General features: G+C 42.3%; 1 protein-coding gene across 3 annotated transcripts in view; it reads left to right on the forward strand.

Annotated features, from left to right (window-relative positions):
• The window catches only part of NEDD4 (NEDD4 E3 ubiquitin protein ligase), a 129,918-nt gene that overhangs the window by 73,965 nt on the left and 34,670 nt on the right, over positions 1-21,283 (forward strand). For all 3 annotated transcript variants that reach the window (XM_084640581.1, XM_084640580.1, XM_084640579.1), the window contains one exon: positions 14,658-14,708. In XM_084640581.1, the coding sequence (XP_084496707.1) occupies positions 14,658-14,708 (51 nt within the window). The remainder of the gene's footprint in view (positions 1-14,657; positions 14,709-21,283) is intronic.

Genomic DNA, 21,283 nt, shown 5'->3' on the forward strand with positions numbered 1-21,283 from the left:
CCCTGGAGGATTTCCGCTCCATCCCCAGACACGTTAATAGACTTTTTTCCAGTAGCAGCACTGGCCACGAATGCATCCCAAGTCCTCAGGGCTACTTAATCATTAAAAAACACTTGCTTTTATAACGTGTATTATATTTTAAAAGGTACACTCACCAGAGGTCCCTTCTCCGGCTTTGTTGGGTTGGAAGGGTATTTCAGTCAGGGTGATAAAAAGATCCTGGCTGTCGGGGAGAATGGTGTACTGTGTGCTCTCCCCAAGCTTGTCATTGTCCTCATCTTCCCCGTCCGCAAAATCCTCAGCCATGGCAGAGAGAACCCCATCATTGAAGTCCATGGACAGGGGTGGGGTAGTGCTGGCATCCCCCCCCCCCCCCCGAATCGCATGCAGCTCAGCGTAGAAGTGACATGTCTGGGGCTCTGTCCCGGAGCATCTGTTTGATTCTTTGGTTTTCTGGTACGCTTGTTTGAGCTCCTTAAGTTTCACACGACACTGTGTTGCGTCCCTGATGTAGCCTCTGTCCCTCATGGCCTCTGAGATTTTTTGAAATGTTTTGGCATTTCATCTTTTGGAACGTAGTTCTGATAGCACGGATTCCTTTCACCATACAGCATTCAGATCCAGTACCTCCTGTTTGGTCCATGCTGGAGCTCTTTTTTTGATTCTGGGACTGCATGGTCACCTGTGCTGATGAGCTTGCCTGGCCAAACAGGAAATGAGATTCAAAAGTTCCTGGGGCTTTTCCTGTACACCTGGCCAATGCATCCAAGTTCAGAGCGCTGTCAAGAGCGGTCACAATGGTGCACTGTGGGATAGCTCCCGGAGGCAAATACCTTCGAATTGCGTCCACAGTAACCCTAATTGGAAACGGCGATGTTGATTTCAGCGCTAATCCCCTCGTTGGGGAGGAGTACAGAAATTGGTTTTAAGAGCCCTTTATGTCGAAAAAATGGTTTTGTTATGTGGATGGGTGCAGGGTTAATTTGGATTTAACGCTGCTAAATCCCACATAAACTCGTAGTGTAGACCAGGCCTGAGAATCAGGACAGTATTAAGGCTGTTTAGAGAGGTTTAATATCCAGCTCATCCCCAGATGCCTCCCTTCAACCCCTCTGGCACCATACAAGCATCTCCAAGCCATAGCTTGGACTGCAAAGCCAAACTGAGAAAATAATTCCCAGCCTAGCACAACCTCTAAGGCACAACAGAAAACACCTACAGCATATACTGGACATGCAGAAATCCCCATTTACTCTCTGTGCACTTGCCACTTAACATTTCTGTTTCCCTCCCCCCTCCCCTCTCTTTCTCTCCCCCCTCCCCCCCAGCCCGCAAGACTTGGGAGAGTCTTAGGGAGGGAAAAACTGAAGTAAGTGTTTAAAAACTGTTATCATAGTCTCTCTGGAATATGAACAATAACTGAGTGCCTGGCTATCCTGAGGGGAAAAACTGAGAATATGGAATGAAATGTGTGCCAGTATCATTGCAGACTCCCCTAAAACAATTAAAAAGAGAACTGGGGGTTGTATTTGAGGTCAGAGAGGGAGAAAAAGACAGTGTTACAGTGGTCAGGCACACTGTAGAGAAAAACAGGAACACGCAGAGGCCAGTCTTGGAGGCAATACAGAAGCAGAGTGCTCTGCTGCAGTGTATGCTGCTAGCAAGTGTATAAGAATATAAGAATGGCTCTACTGGGTCAGACCAAAGGTCCATCCGGCCCAGTATCCTGTCTACCAACAGTGGCCAATGCCAGGTACTCCAGAGGGAGTGAACCTAACAGGTAATGCTCTAGTGATCTCTCTCCTGCCATCTATCTGACAGACAGAGGCTAGGGACACCATTCCTTACTCATCCTGGCTAATAGCCATTAATGGACTTAACCTCCATGAATTTATCCAGTTCTCTTTTAAACCCTGTTATCGTCCTAGCCTTCACAACCTCTTCAGGCAAGGAGTTCCAGAGGTTGACTGTGCGCTGAGTGAAGAAAAACTTCCTTTTATTTGTTTTAAACCTGCTACCCATTAATTTCATTTGGTGGCCCCTAGTTCTTATATTATGGGAACAAGTAAATAACTTTTCCTTATTCACTTTCTCCACACCACTCATGATTTTATATACCTCTATCATATCCCCCCGTCGTCTCCTCTTTTCCAAGCTGAAAAGTCCTAGCCTCTTTAATTTCTCCTCATATGGGACCCGTTCCAAACCCCTAATCATTTTAGTTGCCCTTTTCTGAACCTTTTCTAATGCCAGTATATCTTTTTCGAGATGAGGGGACCACATCTGTACGCAGATTGTATATAGACAATCTAGTATCTTCAACCAGGAGCTTGCCACGTTCTGCAGTCCCTGTACAATGTACGGTATTTGGAACATCATCATATGTTTCCCGCTGTACCACTGCTGCTGTGTTCCCAGATGTCATTCCCTCCCCAACCCAAGCTCAAGCCAGCAAGAATAATTGCACCTGGGAGCCCAGCTCCTCCGAGCCATCTAATATCCCTGATAACTTTGAGCCCTGGCGCTCAGTACCAGAAGGCGACAGAACAAGGAACAGAGGCAAGACATATATTCACCTGTGAATTGGAGCCCCACATTTTGTGCTGCACTTCACAGTACTGTAAAGCTGTATTTCATTGTTCTTTTAATTTAAAAGTTTTTATATAATTGTTTAATAACAAAAACATTTAAAATTCATTCATAGAGAATCTGCAGGGCATGGTACATGGCAAAACAACCCATAAAAGAAATTGCAATGCTCACAGTCCATTTCTTCCAACTCCCTCCTTCCCCAGGATAACAGCTGATGTACAACTGCACCTATTCATGCCTGAGCCTCAGAGTGAGAGTAGTAGCAACCCTGACAGTATTGCCTTGACTGTTTCCATCTTCTAGTGCAGGGGTTCTCAACCTTTTTCTTTTTGAGGCCCCCCCAACATGCTATAAAAACTCCAGGGTCCTCCTGTGCTAGAACTGGTTTTCCGCATATAAAAGTGAGGGCCAGCATTAGGGGGTAGCAAGCAGGGCAGTTGCCTGGGGCCCTGTGCCACTGGGGCCCCCATGAAGCTACATTGGTCAGGCTTTGGCTTCAGCTCCAGGTGGCAGGGCTCAGGGCCGCAGGCATCAGCCCCATTCGTTGTGGCTTTGACTTTCTGCCCTTGACCCCAGCGAGTCTAATGCTGGCCATGCTTGGAGGACCCCCGGAGCCTGCTCACGGCCCCCAGGGGCCCTGGACCCCAGTTGAGAACCACTGTTGTAGTGAACATCCTGCTAAGTGCCTAAACAGTTGGACTAATCTCTTCACTTCAGCTTCCCATGCAGTGTTAAGACTTTCTTGCTTACTCTCACAAATACGCAAAATAAAACATGCAATTATTAACTTAGGCAAGTTTTCTTTCTGTAGCTCCCAACCTACTAAACAGCACCTCCTTCCTTTCAGATGGCCAAAAGCATGCTCCACTGTCATTCTGCAACTACTGAGGTGATAGTTCTAGTTCCTTTCTTCTGTTCAAGTGGCCTATGAATGGCTTGATCAGTCAGGAAAACAGAGGATGAGCTAGGTCTCTGGGATAAGTGGAGCAGTCTCCACACAATGTCTATAGTGATCCTACAGACAAGTTTCCTTTATTCATTACGGTAAACAAAACTGAGTTCTGAAAGATTCTAGCATTGTGGACCTTTCTAGTCCACCCTGCATTTGTGTGTGAACCTGTCACTGTGGTCAACCAGGCCTTGGGGCATCATGGAGAAAAACTGCTTACTCCAAGTTCTAGTGTGGGGGGGGAGTGGGGGGGAATGATAGGCACACAGGTACCATCAGTTTCCCCGGTATAACTTGGGAAACCCCACATGGACAAGCCATCTGTCTTCTGAGCATTACAAAGCTTTATAACCCAGTGCAACAGTTCCTTATGCAAGGTATTACATGCCTGCATGACAGAGGCCCAAAAAGTCAACCTCCCTATGCCAAATTGGTTGGCTATACTGGTAACATTCAGGCCTGCTTTCAGATAGTAATGGTGAACCTCTTGTCCATGGATATGGGGCACCACATGTGGTACATTATAGCCGCAGCTCTGGGGCTAGTTCAGCACATTTCACAGAAGATTGTCTTCGCAATCCTGAAATTCTCTCACCACTGCTGATCATCGCAGGTCTACAGAACGACCCTTTCCCACCAATTGATGCTTGTTTCTTGGGTCCAGAAATGGCACTGTATGATGTGAAGCTACAGCAGGAAAACTTGTGTTGTAGCAGTTGTTTGGAGTCATCCTTGTGCTTCTTCCTCCACTACTGCTGCCATGTCAGTGGTACAGCAGACAAAGTCCAAAACAGAAGTCACCTGCCACCAAGAGCTCAAATGAAGCCCAGACTGTATTCTCAGTTGTTGGCACAGCAGTGCAGAGTACTGTTGGGTCCAGGCTGACACACAGCAGTTTTTAAAATGGTGCTAGCTTACCCAGAAAGAGAGGATGCACGGGATGGAGAGCGCAATCAGGGTTTTTGTTTTTTTTTTTTAATTTGAGCCCATGTCCCAGAATACCACCGGCTTCTACCTGGCCTCTGCTATTCAACCCACAGCGTGCGATGAGAGAAATTCCAGAATGCATCAAGCTCAGCTGTGAAGCAAAGGACCATGGGATACCCTCCAAGAACACCACACGCTCACTATGTGACAAACCCCTAACATGTACAGAATGATGCAAATTGAAAGAGGGGACAGCCATCCCATGTGCATGCTATTAATATGGCTTACACATTGCATATCAACTAATGTGTGTCAACTCAGTGTGAACTAACCCTTGCTTGTAGACAAGATCTTAGTGCATGGCAAGCCAGGGTGTGAATCTACAGCGCAGTAGTCTGCTGCACACTAAGTCAAAGTATAAGCCCTGTTACCATGCACTTGAAGTTCTATAGTGCACTTTGACATACTAAATAGCAGTATATCAGAGAATGCTATAGAACTTGGTGCATAGTAGCAGGGTCCATTTGTCCAGTTAGTGCATGGCAGGCTATTGCTCTATACATTTACATCCTGGCTTGCAGCCTATTAAATATCCATGTAGACAAGCCCTCAATGGGCCTGTGTGGCAAGATACAGTAAATACAATTTCTAGAATCCAATAGTTTGGAAATAGATATTTGTAACGTTTCTTTCTAGTTTTAATAAATACTGACAAGCACTGTATATTATCTAACAGAGCAAGTGTTCAAGATTCCTTTCATGTCTCACATTAAAAGATTGTTTTTAGGCTTGGTATTGCTATCTATGAAGAACCAACCAAAGTAAATACTTTTCAAGTACATGCGACAGTATAGGTAAAATTGACTTGAAATCCTTCCTATTAGATATTAAATATATTACTGAATAAAAACTTTATGGTACATATGGAATTAATATTTTTAGAGTATTGTTGTCATTCAATTTTGGCTTTTATATTTTCATGAGAATTGTTTTGTGAATTATGTAAAAACCTTTTTGAAATTTGTATAAATCAAATTTTTGCTCTCCTAATTTACCACTACCATTTCTCAATGGTGTATATTATCATTTTATTAAACAAACTGCAATAGCAGACCTTTCTTGATTAAAGTGTAAATCAACCAAATAATTCTTTGTAGTATGAAATGGAAACTATCTGGGGCCACTTTGGTGGCTCATGAAAAGTTGTTCATTCTCGTCAGACTTACAAGGAACATTGATGTCTGGGTGTTTTAGTAAAAAGAATGTTGGTTTAAAAGGGATCCATTGAGCTCTTATTTTCTTAAGTGGCAATAGTCCAGATCCATGTTTGTTTTTGTTTTGGCCTTTTTTCTGTTTTCAGTTGATACCTTATGTTCCTCCAATAAAAACTATACGCTTTCACATCTCCCGTACAGCCATAGACTTGTGTATGAAGACTAGTTTAATGTGCAACTGGTCAAATATTTATGCAGGAAAAACTAAGCATGTTGAGTTTCTGCTTTTTGTGGTACAAGCACAGAAATGTTTATTTTAATAAGGAAAGCTGGTTGAGAAAATCCCTTACTTGAACACTTTGGTCTTGTACAAGAGCTTCTTAAAAAGTTACTTTGAACAATGTAGTAATTAACCAGTGTGCGGGTGTTGGGTGTTTTTTTGTTTTTTTTTAATGATGTGATATACTGGAGCACTTTGAGGACAATCCTAGGATGTTCAGCTAGACAAACCAACCCCAATTAAGTTTAAAAACAGATTTTATGCACTTCATGATAGTAAATGAAGACATGTCCAGAAGCCTCACTGTTAACTTGGACTTCAGACTTATGAACTTCAAGTATTCAAACAGATGAGAATGAATATACTTTACATGTTTAATTGTATTGGGTTTCAGGATGATTAGCTTATTTTCTTCCAACAGCTTTTCTCATTAAGACTCACTTTGTCATTGTATTAGAGTCCTTTAAGGGTTGTCTGAGAATGTTGAGCAGCTGTCTTGCATCCTCATGTACTTTTAACTCTGGTATTGGTAAAATTTTAAAAATGGATGTATTTTATGTTGATTTATACCAGGGGCTCTTAAACTGGGGGTCAGGAAACCCACAGGGGGTCACAAGGTTCTTATATGGGGGGTCGCAAGCTGTCAGCCTCCACCCGAAACCCCGCTTTGCCTCTAGCATTTATAATGGTGTTAAATATATAAAAAGTGTTTTTAATTTATAAGAAGGGGTCGCACTCAGAGGCTTTCTATGTGAAAGGAGTCACCAATACAAAAGTTTGAGAACCACTCATTTATACGCTTTTGGGTTGGCAAGCAGAAACTCTGAGATTCTCTACTTGTCAAGAAATTAGTTCTTGCATTCAAGCGTCTACTTTCCCTGCCTCTTCTGAAAGAAGTGGGTCCAAGCTCTCATGAAACTGATATCTAAACAAACAGTTTAAAATCTACTGCCAGTGTATTATGTTAGCATATGTGATTTCTGGATTTCAGTGCTATTTTGGCATTTATTCTCTGAAGCCAGTGGCAGTCAGACTTGTTTATAAGAAGATGTGTTGCTAAAGAACACCCCTGCTACCTGATCCATGTATTAGTATGGACTCCTCTTGACCTCCAAACTACTAGTATCAGTAAAGAATTTTAATCTCTGGCTGGAAGAAAGCACTGCTAAAAGGTTGATTATCAAGGTTGGCATGCCTAAAATAGCAGGAGAGTGAGTACCAGAATGAAGTGGATAGCAATAAGCCATGCTGAAGAAAGACACTTGCAATAAGAGAGTTCTGTTTTTTAAAGTGTCAAGTAGAGTTTGGTTTTTTTTGGGGGGGGGGGGGGAGGGCAGGGAGGGAGGTTGGTCCCACATTCCACATTTTTTTTGAAAAGGCATGTTTCATTTGAGGATTGCCAATAACTTGACAAATGTTAAAACTTCTCACGTTTGAGATAAGCATTTAACCCCTTTTTTTTTAAAATCAATTTGTAGGCAAAAGTGATAGCTATATTTTTTCCAGTAGCTCGTGGGGGTTATGATGTAAAAAGTAGCAGTGTTGCTTCCAGTTGGGAATGCAAGGAAGCTTCAGAGAGGAAAGCTGTTGCAGCACTTTCTCCCATACAGATTTGTGAACTAGGAAATGCTTTGCCCTAAAAACTGATAATGAGAGATACACATTCAGTAATTTGAGGCTTTTGAAATCACGAGTCTCCCAGTTTGTAATACATTATCCTTTTAAGCTGGGCCCCAAGAACTAGTCATAAATTCTGTTTGTAGGAGAACACCAAAATTTTTGTAATACTAATGAGTAGTATCATAAGCTAACTTACTGTGTTCAGCAAAATTAAATGTTTCCTCTGTCAACAGCTCCCCAATCTAAAAACAAAATTGACAAACAGATCTGAAGAAGGAAGGTGTTAGGATTATTGATAAGGGAGGGAGCAATTGTTTGAAGAGGTACCAGTAGGTTTTAGAGGCAGAGATGTTTTATGAGGGCATGAAGAGTGGTGTAGCCATGACACACAACGTGGAGAGAGAGAGAGAGTGGCAATGGGAGACAAAAAGTGAAGGAAGAGGGTAAGTGGGGGAGTTCTATTAAGCTGATATTGTGAGCACTTGTGGTAAGAGATAGAGAAAGGAGGCAGAGTAGCCAGTGTTGGAGAGCAAGTTAATTCATTCCTTTTTTAAAAAAAAAATCGTAATGCCTTCTAGATGTTTGGCTTAATGCCTGCAGTTGGTGGTGTCTTTAGTTACATGACCTATATAAAATATTTTGTTGCCTTTGTAAGGCCTCTAGCATTAACAAACATTGTCAAAACCCAAACTATAAGAACATAAAACAACACATGGTGTGTTGCAATGATACAGGGAATAATCATTGCATAATCAGTTTTTTCTTCCTGTATTGTTTTCAATGGACCTTAGGTTTATCCTAACTGTTCAGTGTCTGTTTAAAGTCTTACTTTCTTTGGAAGGACAGAATTGGCAATCAAGAGTAAACTGTACAACATTATTACTTACTATCAGTCACCAGACTTTGTACTATAAATAGGCTGATTTTGTGTGACACTTGATCATTGATGGCTTGTAAAGTAAGCACACTGTTGTGTTGCCACATTGACTAGCTGACATGATTGTAAAGATGCTAAAACTGTGCCTATGCTAATGTTAAGGGGCTTGCCATTTGCTGGCATAGCTTATTTAAAAATAGCACTGTCCTTGTATGTAGACATATACCCATTATGTAAAAATGAGCAGAATTCACATCTTGGTTTCAAAAAGTTAATCGTGTTACATGACTTGCTAAAAGGAATCCTCTAATTTGATAGGTTTTGCTTCAAATTTAATATTAAATGTTTAAAATCTGTTTTTAATAATTTGTATGAAAGTGAAAAGCCTACAAAGGTTAAAGTTTAGACTGATTCTACACACTGTAAGACTTAACCTGTCCAATAATATATCTAGAAGTCTGGTGCTTTGCCAGTGAATATGCCTCAGAGCAATCACAATTGGATGAAAATGACTCCTCAGAGATTCTGCCATGTGGAATGGTGTTGCTGGTAGATGAATGAACAGAGTATAATGCTTTTTCTCCCCGCCCCCTTCTTGCAGCCTGGCTTTAAATATAGACTGGTTCACACTGCAAAACTGCTAAATGTGTCAAGTAGTGTGACCGTCTTGATTGGCAAAAGCAGAGATTGCAAGTCAACATTGAAGTGTGAGAGTAGTGGGTAAATTTGTACCAACCTATATATATGTGACTAGTTCCTAAGATCTGTTTCTCATCTTCATTAGTACTTGTCAATTTTAAGTTGGTGTGGTTTTAAACTGATACTTCTGTCTGAAAACATTAACTATTGTGTAAGTAACACTGTAGTCTGTTATGGTTACTATTACTAGTATGACTGAAATTAGAATTTTTATTTTGTTTCTTAGTTTATTTGCATTTGACAGCATTCAGTATGTCCATTTTACATTTTTCCCTGGATGTAAATCACATAGCTGGAAGGGAAAGCAAAATCTAAAAACGGGGGGAGAGATCATAAAACCATATTGGTGTGGGATAGACGTAATACCTGAAACAATTACTAACTTGATCTCTTTAAAACAAAAAATTTAGTTTTCAAGTTGGTCTCCCTTTAATAGCAAACCTTCCATTCCACTGCAAACTAATTCTTCAATTTAAAAATTGGATGGCTGCATTTGTATGAAAATCTAGCATGAAATTCAGGAAACTGTTCCTTTTGTTCTCTTCTCTAAAAGTTTCAGTATCAGATTTCCAAATCTGATTCTAAAACTAGATAAGAAACCTTTCATTGAACTTACGTTTTTGGCATCATCAAGAAAGCATACAAGTTTTTGAAGGAAATAGCTTGTGTGTGTGTGTGTGCACGCACACACACACACACACAATGTCCTTACTTAACTTTCAGCTGTAGACAGACCCCAAGTGTTTAAGCTTCTCTTCTCCTCTTTACTAAACAGATGGCTTAAGATACTCTGATTTTTCCAACTTCTGAAATAAAAAAATATGTAGCTTCCTTCATTTATATTGTAGAGCCACCATACTAAGATGCTAATTCCTTGCTTTTAATGCCTTATTAAATAGTGTTTTGCTATTAACTTCATCAAGCATGAGACCACAAAAAGCTTAACAGGAAAAAAGGTTATTCATAATTTCAAATTTCATTGTGAATTTGTAGCCTCTACATCCCAATATTCTGCTTTAAGTCACCATTCTGGATTCTATTTGATATCAGGAAGGGGAACCCTATTTATATTTCATGTTATCCTCTTAAATTGAGCAGGCCTCTTACGTTTGTGGCAGTTTCACCTGCAGTCTTGTGTTCCATGTCTCTCCGAATGAAATTCTTTTATAGCACTTGGGCTAAGGGCCAGATTTTGAAAGTTATTTAGGTGCCTAATGGGATTTTTAAAAATGCCTATACACCTAACTCCTATTGATTTCAAACTTAGGCACCAGTCTGCACCTTTCGACTCCTACTTACCTTTAAAAATCTGGCCTTAAGTGTATAAAGCTGAAATCTGAACAAGCTGTCTGAAGCTGTAAAATGGTCTGAATTAGACATTCTGGGTTCAAGCTTGATGGTAAATAGTAATTTCTTGCTTATAGTCCAGAAAGTAGCCTAAAATGTAGTTTCTCTTCACAGTATAAAGGGCTCAGTGGGTATTTACCAAGCTATGATACAAGTAGAATCTTGCTTCATTAAGAGGTGGATCTCTGAACATGCTTTAGAGGTCTATAGTAACCCAATTTAGGCCAAAAGCCTTTACTTCCTTTCATACACTTAAGTGTCTGTTCACTTGAATTTAATTCTAGTGGAACATCCATCTCTCCTTAGGCTCTTCGGTAACTTCAGGTAAATTGCATTTCTGATTGGTTTAGCCAGAATCAACTAAACTTAGGTAGCATTTCTCATAATGCTAAAGGCAGATTTCTACAAGCTATGGAGTTTCAACACACAGCACTCATACTGGTTTTGTGTTACATTTGCTTCCTTTCTCTTTAAAGTTTGTTTCATGACTAGGCCATGAGCTGCTTTACAAGTATGGAACATACCTGATACAGTTCTAATACTAATGGTTAGCCCTGTGGTGAGTTGATTTGAGCCAATTTTGCAACTTTTTCCAAGTTGCTTTGTTAGAGGTCAGAAATGGGTTTGTGCCCTTTTTAAAAGACTCACTGTAAAGCAACATACTAACATGTATGTGATAAATATGCGTGTAGTAGTCCTTTGTTCGCTTTGGAAATTAGAGATACAAGTTGGGTGAGGTAATATCTTTTATTGGACCAATTTCTGTTGGTGAGAGAGACAAGCTTTCGAGCCACACAGAGCTCTTCTTTGAACAGCTTGTCTCTCTCACCAAAGAAATTGGTCCAGTAAAAGATATTACCTCACCCACCTTGTGTCTCTACTATCCTGCGACCAACATGGCTATAACTACACTTTTGCAAATGTCAGGCATATAGATTCTCCTCTTTGTCTTGCTTGCAGGCCTCCCTTTTGAGAGTTCTCTCCCCTTAATTGAAGTGGTGGGCATATTGAATCTATTAAAGTGGGTTTTTTTGCTCCTTAAACTGTAGGGTGTTGGTTAAATTCTAGCTTACAATTTTTCCAGGAGGGTGTCCAGGACTGCTTTAAATTGAGCAGCTATCTCTGCAATACACTGTCACTCCACTGGGGCTGCAGATGTTTCTTCTTCACTTTCTGCAATGCTGAAAAGTTCTGCTGGTTTTTATCCTTGCTGTCTGATTAGTTTTTGCCCCAGTCTGAGAAATTTTCAGTTTTGGTGCAGATCTCTAAAGAGTAAAGTAGCTACAAGAGTTAAAACTGCAAGTGAGCAGGAGTTTGAGAGGTACACTTCTACTCCACCTAGAATGCTGAGAGTTGTCACAGTGTCTAATATTTGAAAGCCCCTCTAAAATGGGAGCTAAAATAGTAAACCACAGTAATAAGGAAACGCCGAGGTTAAGAGGAGGCTGAGTTCAAAGCAAACAATGATCTGCTTTTAATTTTGCAGACCTGCAAGCCAATAGTCTAAAAACTCTAAATACTACTGCTTGCTACAGTAAATGTTAATGAGATGGATGCAGTTTCTCCAGCTTCTTGGAAAATCAAATAGATTAGGGAACAAAATATTGGAAAACTTAAGTGTGTTCTCTTGAAAATTTCTTCCCAGCAAGAGTAACTTTTTTTTTTCATGGCATAAGTACTAGGTTGCATACAGAGGCTCTGAACACTAAAGCATTCTGTGAGAGAATCTTCTAATCACATTAAAATATATTTTGGGTGCTCTGTAGATCAAAGAATGAGAACCTAGTGGCCTGATCCAAAGCCTATAGAAATCAAAGGACTGCTAGTGACTTCAGTGGGTTTTAGTAAAGGCACTAAGGCTGGTTGCATTGTATTTGGAAGTATCTTAAACAGGAGTCTGTGGTGTAGGCCAGAACTTTTTCCAAACTTAAAAACTGAATTTGAATTACTCAATGATGGTGACACTTTTGCTTATGATTTGGTGATTTACCGCTGTTAAAATGACATTGAAAATATAAATTGAATATTTTCAGGAAAGGCATTAATACCAAAAAGCAAGCACCATATTAATTTTCGTTGTTAGTTCATTCATATGAAAATAATTATACTAGTTGAATGGGACAGTTTTCATTTCATATCCTTCAGTAACTGTGCTGAGGACTAATTGTGTAAACTTGTTTTTGTTTCTCTTTGTTCTAGATGAAATGTATTGCTTAAGTTGTGAGTCCTCCACCCAGTGAGGAGAATGCCATGAACAGGTGTCTGGGGGTTACAGCCACCCTGACCTTCCCATTTTGGGAGGGAGGTTTACGGCTAGCATAAATAGTTTATGTACGGTGGTGACTAGCTCTGCTTCAGTAACCAGCATGCATCATTCAGTGTGCTCTCATAGCTGAGCATGGATAGGTTATTGAAGCATGCTCATTGGATATTTGAGTTCAATAGATACTTGCTCCGTCAGTGGGAGGGTACATGACTAACATTCCATTAAGAATAAAAGTAGACCCAGTGTAAAGAAAGTACAAAAAGAAAGCATTGTCTAATGGTTAAGGCTGTAGAATCCAATTCCCTAGGGTGGCATTCAATCTTTGCCTCTGTCAGAGTTCCTGTGTGATGCTGGGCAAATCACTTGAACCAAACCCTTCGCAGGTGCTCATTAACTTTGTGGTCCTCATCTTCTGGGTGCCCAACCCGAGACCCTGGTGTAGGGTGACCAGATAGCAAGTGTGAAAAATGGGGACGTAGTGGGGGATAATGGGCGCCTCGCCTATGTAAGACAAAGCCCTGAATGTTGGGACTGTCCCTATAAAATTGGGACATCTGGTCACCCTACCTTGGGTTTTGATTTGCAGAAGTGTTGGGCGCACTCAGGTCCAACTGAAGTCAATGGGAGCTGTTCCTTGAAGATGCCAAGACCTATATAATGTTGAGCACTCTGAAAAATGAGGCTGTAGGCATTCTAGGTTTCTAGTTCAGTCTCATTGCCCAGACAGTCCCAATTTCTTTTCCTGGTATTTCCCCCTCCTTCCCCAAAATCCAATCTTTGTCTCAGCAGGCTCCCACTCTACTCCTTTCTCTTCCTCTGTGGGCTGGCTTTTGTCCCTTCTGCATTTGCATCAGTTTCCTCCTCCACAGTACTTAAGTGCCACTGGGAAGGTGATGTGTGTCAGTAAGAGCACAGGAAAGACAGGCTCCCTGATCTCAGTTCCAGTGCTAAGCCCAAAGCAGACATTACAAGGGAAACTCTGGTTTTATTCCTGGGCTGGAAGGAGTATGCTCATTTTATGTGTAGGGATGTTGTAGGAGCTGTCTGGTCAGCACTAGGACCTATAAAGAGGATGGAACATGCTCATTGAGGAGTGAATTGATGTTTGCTGCTTAAAACCTAGTCTCTGAGCTTATGCAAACTGATCTTTTTCCCCCCAAAGGTCAGATTTGGGTGGATTTTCATGGAATGGCAAAAGGCACATCTCTGCAAGTGGATGGGCTTAGTGTCAAATTTCAAATCCTTGGTCCAAAGCTGTCCAAAGAAAAGGTCACCAGAACTTAACATGGGTAAAACATATTTTCCCCATGTTAAGTTCTGGTGACCTTTTCTTTGGACCAAGGATTTGAAATTTGACACTAACCTCATTCTCAGAAATAGCTGAATGGAAAATTTCAGCAAAAACCAATCAATTTATGCCTGTGGCAGACACCTGGCATATAAGCTTTCAGCCCATGTGGTTAAAATTTGCCAGTTATAAGGAACTGAAAACAGGGTCTTGTAATTGGCAGTATCAGGCAACCTTAATATGCTGTGATATCGGCCCCATCTATAATTGTTTCAAGTGGTGTTGTGTATACTAAGAGCCCATCCGTTTTTACTGATTGAGAGGGTGAGCAGGGAACTGGCTTGACTTCCAAGAGTCCTTTAAATCAGTACTTCCATTAGGTATGATAAAAGATGTCAGGCTTGAGGGAGGGTATTGGAAGAGAGGGTAGTAAACATTTGTATCTGAGTTTTATACAATTTACATTACATAGGATAACTTCAAATTCTTAGAATGCATTGCAGTATTAGGGCTTTCCATGAGCTAGAGACAATATCTTATGGGTTTATCGCTTCATAACATTTTTCATGATTTAAAACTTTTCCTTTTTTTTCCCCAGACAAGAGATGACTTCCTAGGTCAAGTGGATGTTCCTCTTCATCAATTACCGGTTTGTATTTAAGATGACCTAAAGCAATCCTGTTGGCATACACAATTATATATTATTCATTGGGACAAATGTATAGTATCAATATACTTTATTAAATTCTGCCTTTTCTAATCTTTTGGCACAGATCTACCTCAGAACTAAAATAATGCAACCTAAACAATGTTATGCTTGGGTATGGGCTTCTACTAATAAATATGAGTTCTCTTACTCTTTATTCCTGAAGAAACTAAGGTTTGATGTTCACACCCTAAAGCAGGGGTCAGCAGCCTTTTAGAAGTGGTGTGCTGAGTCTTCATTTATTCACTTTGAGGTTTCGCGTGCCATTAATACATTTTAATGTTTTTTAGAAGGTCTCTCTCTATAAGTCTATATATTATATAACTAAACTATTGTCGTATGTAAAGTAAACAAGGTTTTCAAAATATTCAAGAAGCTTCATTTAAAATTAAATTAAAATGCTGATCTTATGCCGCTGGCCCGCTCAGACCGCTGCCAGCCTGGGGTTCTGTTCACCTAGGCTGGCAGTAGACTGAGCAGGGCCTGCAGCCGGGACCCCGGCTGGCAAGGGGCTGGCAGCCAGAACCCCAGACCGGCAGCAGGCTGTGGGGCTGGCAGCCAGGATCCCACACCGGCAGTGGGCTGAGCGGCTCAGCCTGCTGCCACTCAGCCCGCTGCCAGTCTGGGGTTCCGTCCGCCAGCTCCTGCCAGCCAGGGTCCCAGCTGCCGGCCCTGCTCAGCCCACTGCTGGTCTGGGATCCTGGCCCTGCCTACATAGAGTGGGTACCTACCTTCTCCCTGGTTCTAGCCCATTCTCTTTCTCTTTCTGTACTGAGCTGAGGGTGGGAGTGCACTGAGCACAGGGCTGGGGGTGAAGGAGCAGGTTGGGGTGTAGGGTCTGGCCAGGAGCTAGAATGAGGGAAGGGGCTCATTCGGGACAGGAGGTTTGGGTGTGGAGTGCTTACATGTGCAGCTCCCATTTGGTGCGTGGGGTGCAGGCAGGAATGTGGGGGGTGGGTACAGGAGCTCCCATTTGGTGCTGGGGGGGTGCAGGAGTCAGGGCATGGGGGGGCTGGGTATGTGTGGGGGGTGCTGGAGTCAGGGTAGAAAGCTTGGGGGGGGTGCTGGAGTCAGGGCATAGGGTGTGGGGGGGTGCTGGAGTCAGGGCAGAGGGGTGTGGGCTAGGGTTGTGGGGGTGCTCCCAGCTCCCTGCCCAGAGCAGCTCACGGCAGGGGGCTGGAGGGGATATGCCCTGATTTCCCCCTCCCCGCCTTCCCCAAGCCCTCCCCCCCGCCCCACCTCTTCTCCGCCTCCTCCCTGGAGCAGCCAGCACGCTGTGGCTCCGCTTCTCCCCTCCCTCGCAAGGACCATCAGCTGATTGGTGGCTGGAAGGGAGAGGAGGAGGGGCAGGAACCCAGCATGGTGGGGGAGGGGCGGAACCTTGCCTGCCCTGCAGCAGCAGCTAGCAGGACGAAGCTTCTTCACCTTGCCCCAGTGTGGGGGCGGAGAAGAGCGAGCCGGGGCAGGCAGGATTTTTAATGGCACGCTGCTGCCTGCCAGGGTCCCGGCCTGGGTTCGGCAGCGGGCTGAGTGGGGCCGGTGGCTGGGACCCAGCAGGCAGCAGCGTGCCGTCTTTGGCACGCGTGCCATAGGTTGCCGACCCCTGCCCTAAAGATTAGACTGACTCTTGTTGTTTTCTTATTTCTCATTCTAGCTTCCTGTAAGGTACAGAGGAGATTTAGAGGGCTTTCTTTTTGGTTACTCTTAATTTTAAACATCTTTATTTTTAAATATCCTTTTTTGCTGAAAACAGACAGAAAACTGGCACAGTAAGAAATACAATTGAAGTAATCTAGCTGTGTACATTTTTTTTATTTTTCAGTTTTCATCCATTTGCAAAACCATTCAGCTTTAAGGAAACTTATGCAGCAAAACTGGGGATGGGAGGAAAATAAATTCAGATGAATGTTTCCACTTGCATATAGTGCCTTCATCCAAAGATCAGAAAACTTCACAAATTGCTAAAGAAATCTTGAAGCAGCCTTTTTAAAGTGGGAAAACTAAGACAGAGAACCCAGCCAAGAGCAGTTGTTCTCCTTCCTCTCTTGACGAGCTGTGCTGAATTTCCCAGAGTGGGAAGGCCTTAGTAGAGGTCTAGGCTTCACAGTAATCCCAGCCACATGGGATGGGGCAGGAAGTACAATGTTTGATGTGGTGCTGTCTCAAGGGGAGACGTTCCCATCAAGCGGGAACTGAGGAGGCAACCGCATTTCCCACAGTTCTCTGGATACAAGTGAAATCAGACTTTTTTTTTCCCCCTTCCAGTTTGGACTCTGTGTGTTCTTCTTCACTGATTCGCTGTTAGTTTTGACCTTTTCTCACCTATCTTCCTCTGTAACTCTGTATGTTCTCCGTTCTCAGTCTTTCCTTTCCTATTCTTCAATGTCACATGTACTTCCTTTTCCTACTCCTTTGCTCACTCACATAACAGGTTTTTTAAAATAAAAGACTGGAATTAACATTTGCCAGCAGTCATTCTGACTGTGTAATTGACTTATCCCTTTCTTTCACTCATTTGATAAGCTTTGGGTCAGACTGTCTTATACAGACACATAACACCAAAATACAAGGAGACACCAACATTAACTGAGGCCATTGGGTGCTACCTAAAGACCATAAATAATCCACACTGCAAATTGATCAGAGTCAGCACTAGAATCCTAGACCACCTACACCTGCATAGTCAAGGATTTGTTATATTTATAGAAATGCAAATATGAGAAACAATGGTGCTACCTTTTTTACTTTTTTTAAAGTAAGGCAAAATACAATGAGGACTACAAAATGCTGCAGGCCCTTGAGGCTTTGCAGGTTCAAGGTAAGAGATGGGGAATCTCCAACTCCCAATTTACTCAAACAAAGAAAAGGTTGACAGGTTAAATTGGGTTTCACATAGGCGAGAAACATTTTAAAATGCATAAACCTAGCCTTTACTTAATCTTTCTTCTGCTCCTTTTCCCTCTTCATTCCTAGTCCCTTCTTCCTCATGATTTTCCCTCTTTCCTATCCCCACTTGTGTCCCAGTTGCACTGAAAATATTATTATTTCACTGAACCACTTTTTGGAAAATATGCTCAGCAACCACGTGTTGACTTATCCACAATGACCAGCTAAAAGCATGTTTACGGTTCTAAAGCCCTCCTTCTAGACCAGATCAAGATCTAGTTCTTCAAATGTTACCTATGAATAAAAGGAATGTGTTCCATATAGCAAATATAACAATGCATTCCTGTTCACCGTGAAGGTAAAAAGAATTCTCAAATTTTGTGCCCTTAGACGCTTTATCCTGTTCCCCCCACCCCCATCTATAAAATGGAAATACCACAACCACGGGAGGTGAGAATTAACTGACTCTAAAATTCTTTAGACCAGTAGCTGCATGGTCTTAGCTCTAAATTTGAGGAGTATATTGGAATACTGGGCACATAACTGATTTATTGCTGATGTCAATAGTACTAAACTACCCTCAAAAGAATACCATGATGAATACATGGGAATACCATGTTATCCCATGTATTCTCGGGATAACAAGAATTATGCACAAGCCTGTGTCTCAAGTTCCAGTTAGAAAGAAGACACTTTGCTACTGGAAAAACTGAGTTTAGAGTACTAGATACAATGCTGTATAGGACATGGTGGCCTTTGTTTTTGAGGAGCTGCTAGGCAGCTCCTCTAGTGAAGAATGAATAGACAAAAGGAAGAATGCACAATGGAATTTATTATAACAGAGCACTGTATAATATGATCATCCTTACCAATGGAGAACTTAAAGTTCTAGGGTTATGTCTTCAGTGAGTGTAAATCCAGTTTCAGAGTAGCAGCCGTGTTAGTCTATATCCGCAAAAAGAAAAGGAGTACCTGTGGCACTGTAGAGCTACAGCTCAAAGCTTATGCTCAAATAAATGTGTTAGTCTCTAAGGTGCCACAAGTACTCCTTTTCTTTTTGTAAATCCAGTGTAGCTGCAATGACTTCAGTGGAGCTATGCTGATTTAGGATGAAGTAATAGTAATAGAATTGAGGATCTGGCCCTCAAATCACTTAAAGATGCATAGACTTAACTCCGATTCACTTTTATGCGAGTTATACAAATGCACTCAGAATAGGCCCCATTGACTTCTACAGCTGCTGATTTGTACATTAAAAAGTAGGGCTGTTGATTAATTGCAGTTAACTCATGTGATTAACTCAAAATTAATCATTATTAAAAAAATTACCATGATTAATCGCAGTTTAAATCATACTGTTAAACAATAGAATACCAATTGAAATTTATTAAATACTTTGGATGTTTTCCCACTTTTTCATATAGTATTGTGTTGTAATTGAAATCAAACTGTACATTGTGTATTACAAATATTTGCACTGTAAAAATGATAAACAAAAGAAATAGTATTTTTCAGTTCAACTCATTCAAGTATTGTAGTGCAATCTTTGTCGTGAAAGTGCAACTTACAAATGTAGATTTTGTTTTTGTATGAGAATTGTATGTTCCCTGGTCTATTTTACTTGCATTCTGCCACATATTTCTTGTGATAGCAGTCTCGAATGATGACCCAGCACATGTTCATTTTAAGAACACTTTCACTACAGATTTGACAGAACACAAAGAAGGTACCAATGAGATTTCTAAAGATAGCACTCAACCCAAGGCTTAAGAATCTGAAGTGCCTTCCAAAATCTTAGAGGGACGAGGTGTAGAGCATACTTTCAGAAGTCTTAAAAGAGCAACACTCTGATGCTGAAACTACAGAACCCCAACCACCAAAAAAAAAAGAAAATCAGCCTTCTACTGGTGGCATTTGACTCAGATAATGAAAATGAACATGCATTGGTCCACACTGCTTTGGATTGTTATCAACCAGAACCCATCATCAGCATGGGTGCATGTCCTCTGGAATGGTGGTTGAAGCATGAAGGAACATATGAATCTTTAATGCATCTGGCACATAAATATGTTGTGACTCCAGCTACAACACTGCCATGAGAACACCTGTTCTCACTTTTAGGTGACATTGTAAACAAGAAGTGGGCAGCGTTATCTTCCTCAAATGTAAACAAACTTGTTTGTCCAAGCAATTGGCTGAACAAGAGTTAGGACTGAGTGGACTTGCAGGCTCTAAAATTTTACATTGTTTTATTTTTGAATGCAGTTTTTTGTACATAATTCTACATCTGTAAATTCAACTTTCATGATAAAGATTGTACTACAGTACTTATATTAGGTGAATTGAAAAATACTATTCTTCTTTGAGTGCTTGCTCATATCGATTCCAATTAGGTGTGTGCATGCCACATGCATGATCATCGGAATATTTTTACCCTAGCAACACTTGGTGGGTTGGCTGAGGCGTCCCCTGAAGTGGCGCTGCCATGGCGCCGGATATATGCCCCAGCTGACCTAGCACCCCCTCAGTTCCTTCTTACTGCCCATGACTGTCTTTGGAACTGTGAAGCGCAGCATAGCTGATCTCCACTCTCCCTAGCATTCGCTTTAGTACGTGTTCATAGTTTGTGATTAGTTGTTAGTAGTTGTTAATAGTTACTTAGTATAGTTAGATTTAGTTTAGTTAGTGGGGGGGAAACGGGGTCTTCTCCTCTCTCCCCTGTCCCGGTACTGGGGCCCATGCCTGGGTCTCTGGGCTTCAAACCCTGCTCGGCTTGCCTGAAGCCGATGCCAACAGGAGACCCTCATGACTCTTGCCTAAAGTCTCTGGGGGAATCCCACCAAATGGACAGGTGCCACATTTGCAAAACCTTCAAGCCGAGGACCAAAAAGGAGCAGGACTTAGCCCGGTCCCTTCCTCTAGGCACCAGGACTCGGCATAGTCTTCAGTGCGGAGTGCCCCTGCGGCACCGACTGGTCCAGCACCGCGTTCAGACTCTGCTAAAGACTCAGGGCACCAGGTCTCCCCGGCACCTCCACCACTACGGCACCGGTCCCTATCTCCGGGCCAGAAGAAGCAGCAGCCCAAGCAGGTGCCAACTGCTTCTTTTTTGTCGGTTCGACACCGACAAAAGTGGACACCGCAGTTGGAGCCGCGTCCATTGCCAGAGCGCCCAGGACAAGTAACGGCTCCTGCACCGTCGACTCCAGCACCCCAAGGGCCGTCGAGTCTGGTGCATGTAAGCTCCGTAGTGCACACCACGGTTGAGCTGAGACTGCTCTCCACACCAGAGACCTTTTCAACAGTGAGGGACTTGATCATGCTCACAGAGCCGACTCCTCTGCAGCCGGCGGCACCTCGGGTACGGACGGTGACGTCGAAGGGAAAACAATCCCTGATACGACTGCCGTTGCCAAGTGAAGCAAAATGGCACTGGTGCTGGGACCAAGATTGTGATGGTATGCCCGGGGGTCCAAAAAGACTACTGTGGAGGTCCTTGGCCCAGGTCATGGCCTTTGTCCAGTTTGCAGAGATCCGAATTGCAGTACGGCCGGTACCGATCGGACTCCTGGCACTGCTCCAGGTACCAGTTAGAGCGGCACTTGACCCAGAGCCGTTCCCAGCACCTATGT

This window comes from Lepidochelys olivacea (assembly GCF_965140295.1).
Source record: "Lepidochelys olivacea isolate rLepOli2 genome assembly, chromosome: 10".
Lineage (NCBI taxonomy): Eukaryota > Metazoa > Chordata > Testudines > Cheloniidae > Lepidochelys > Lepidochelys olivacea.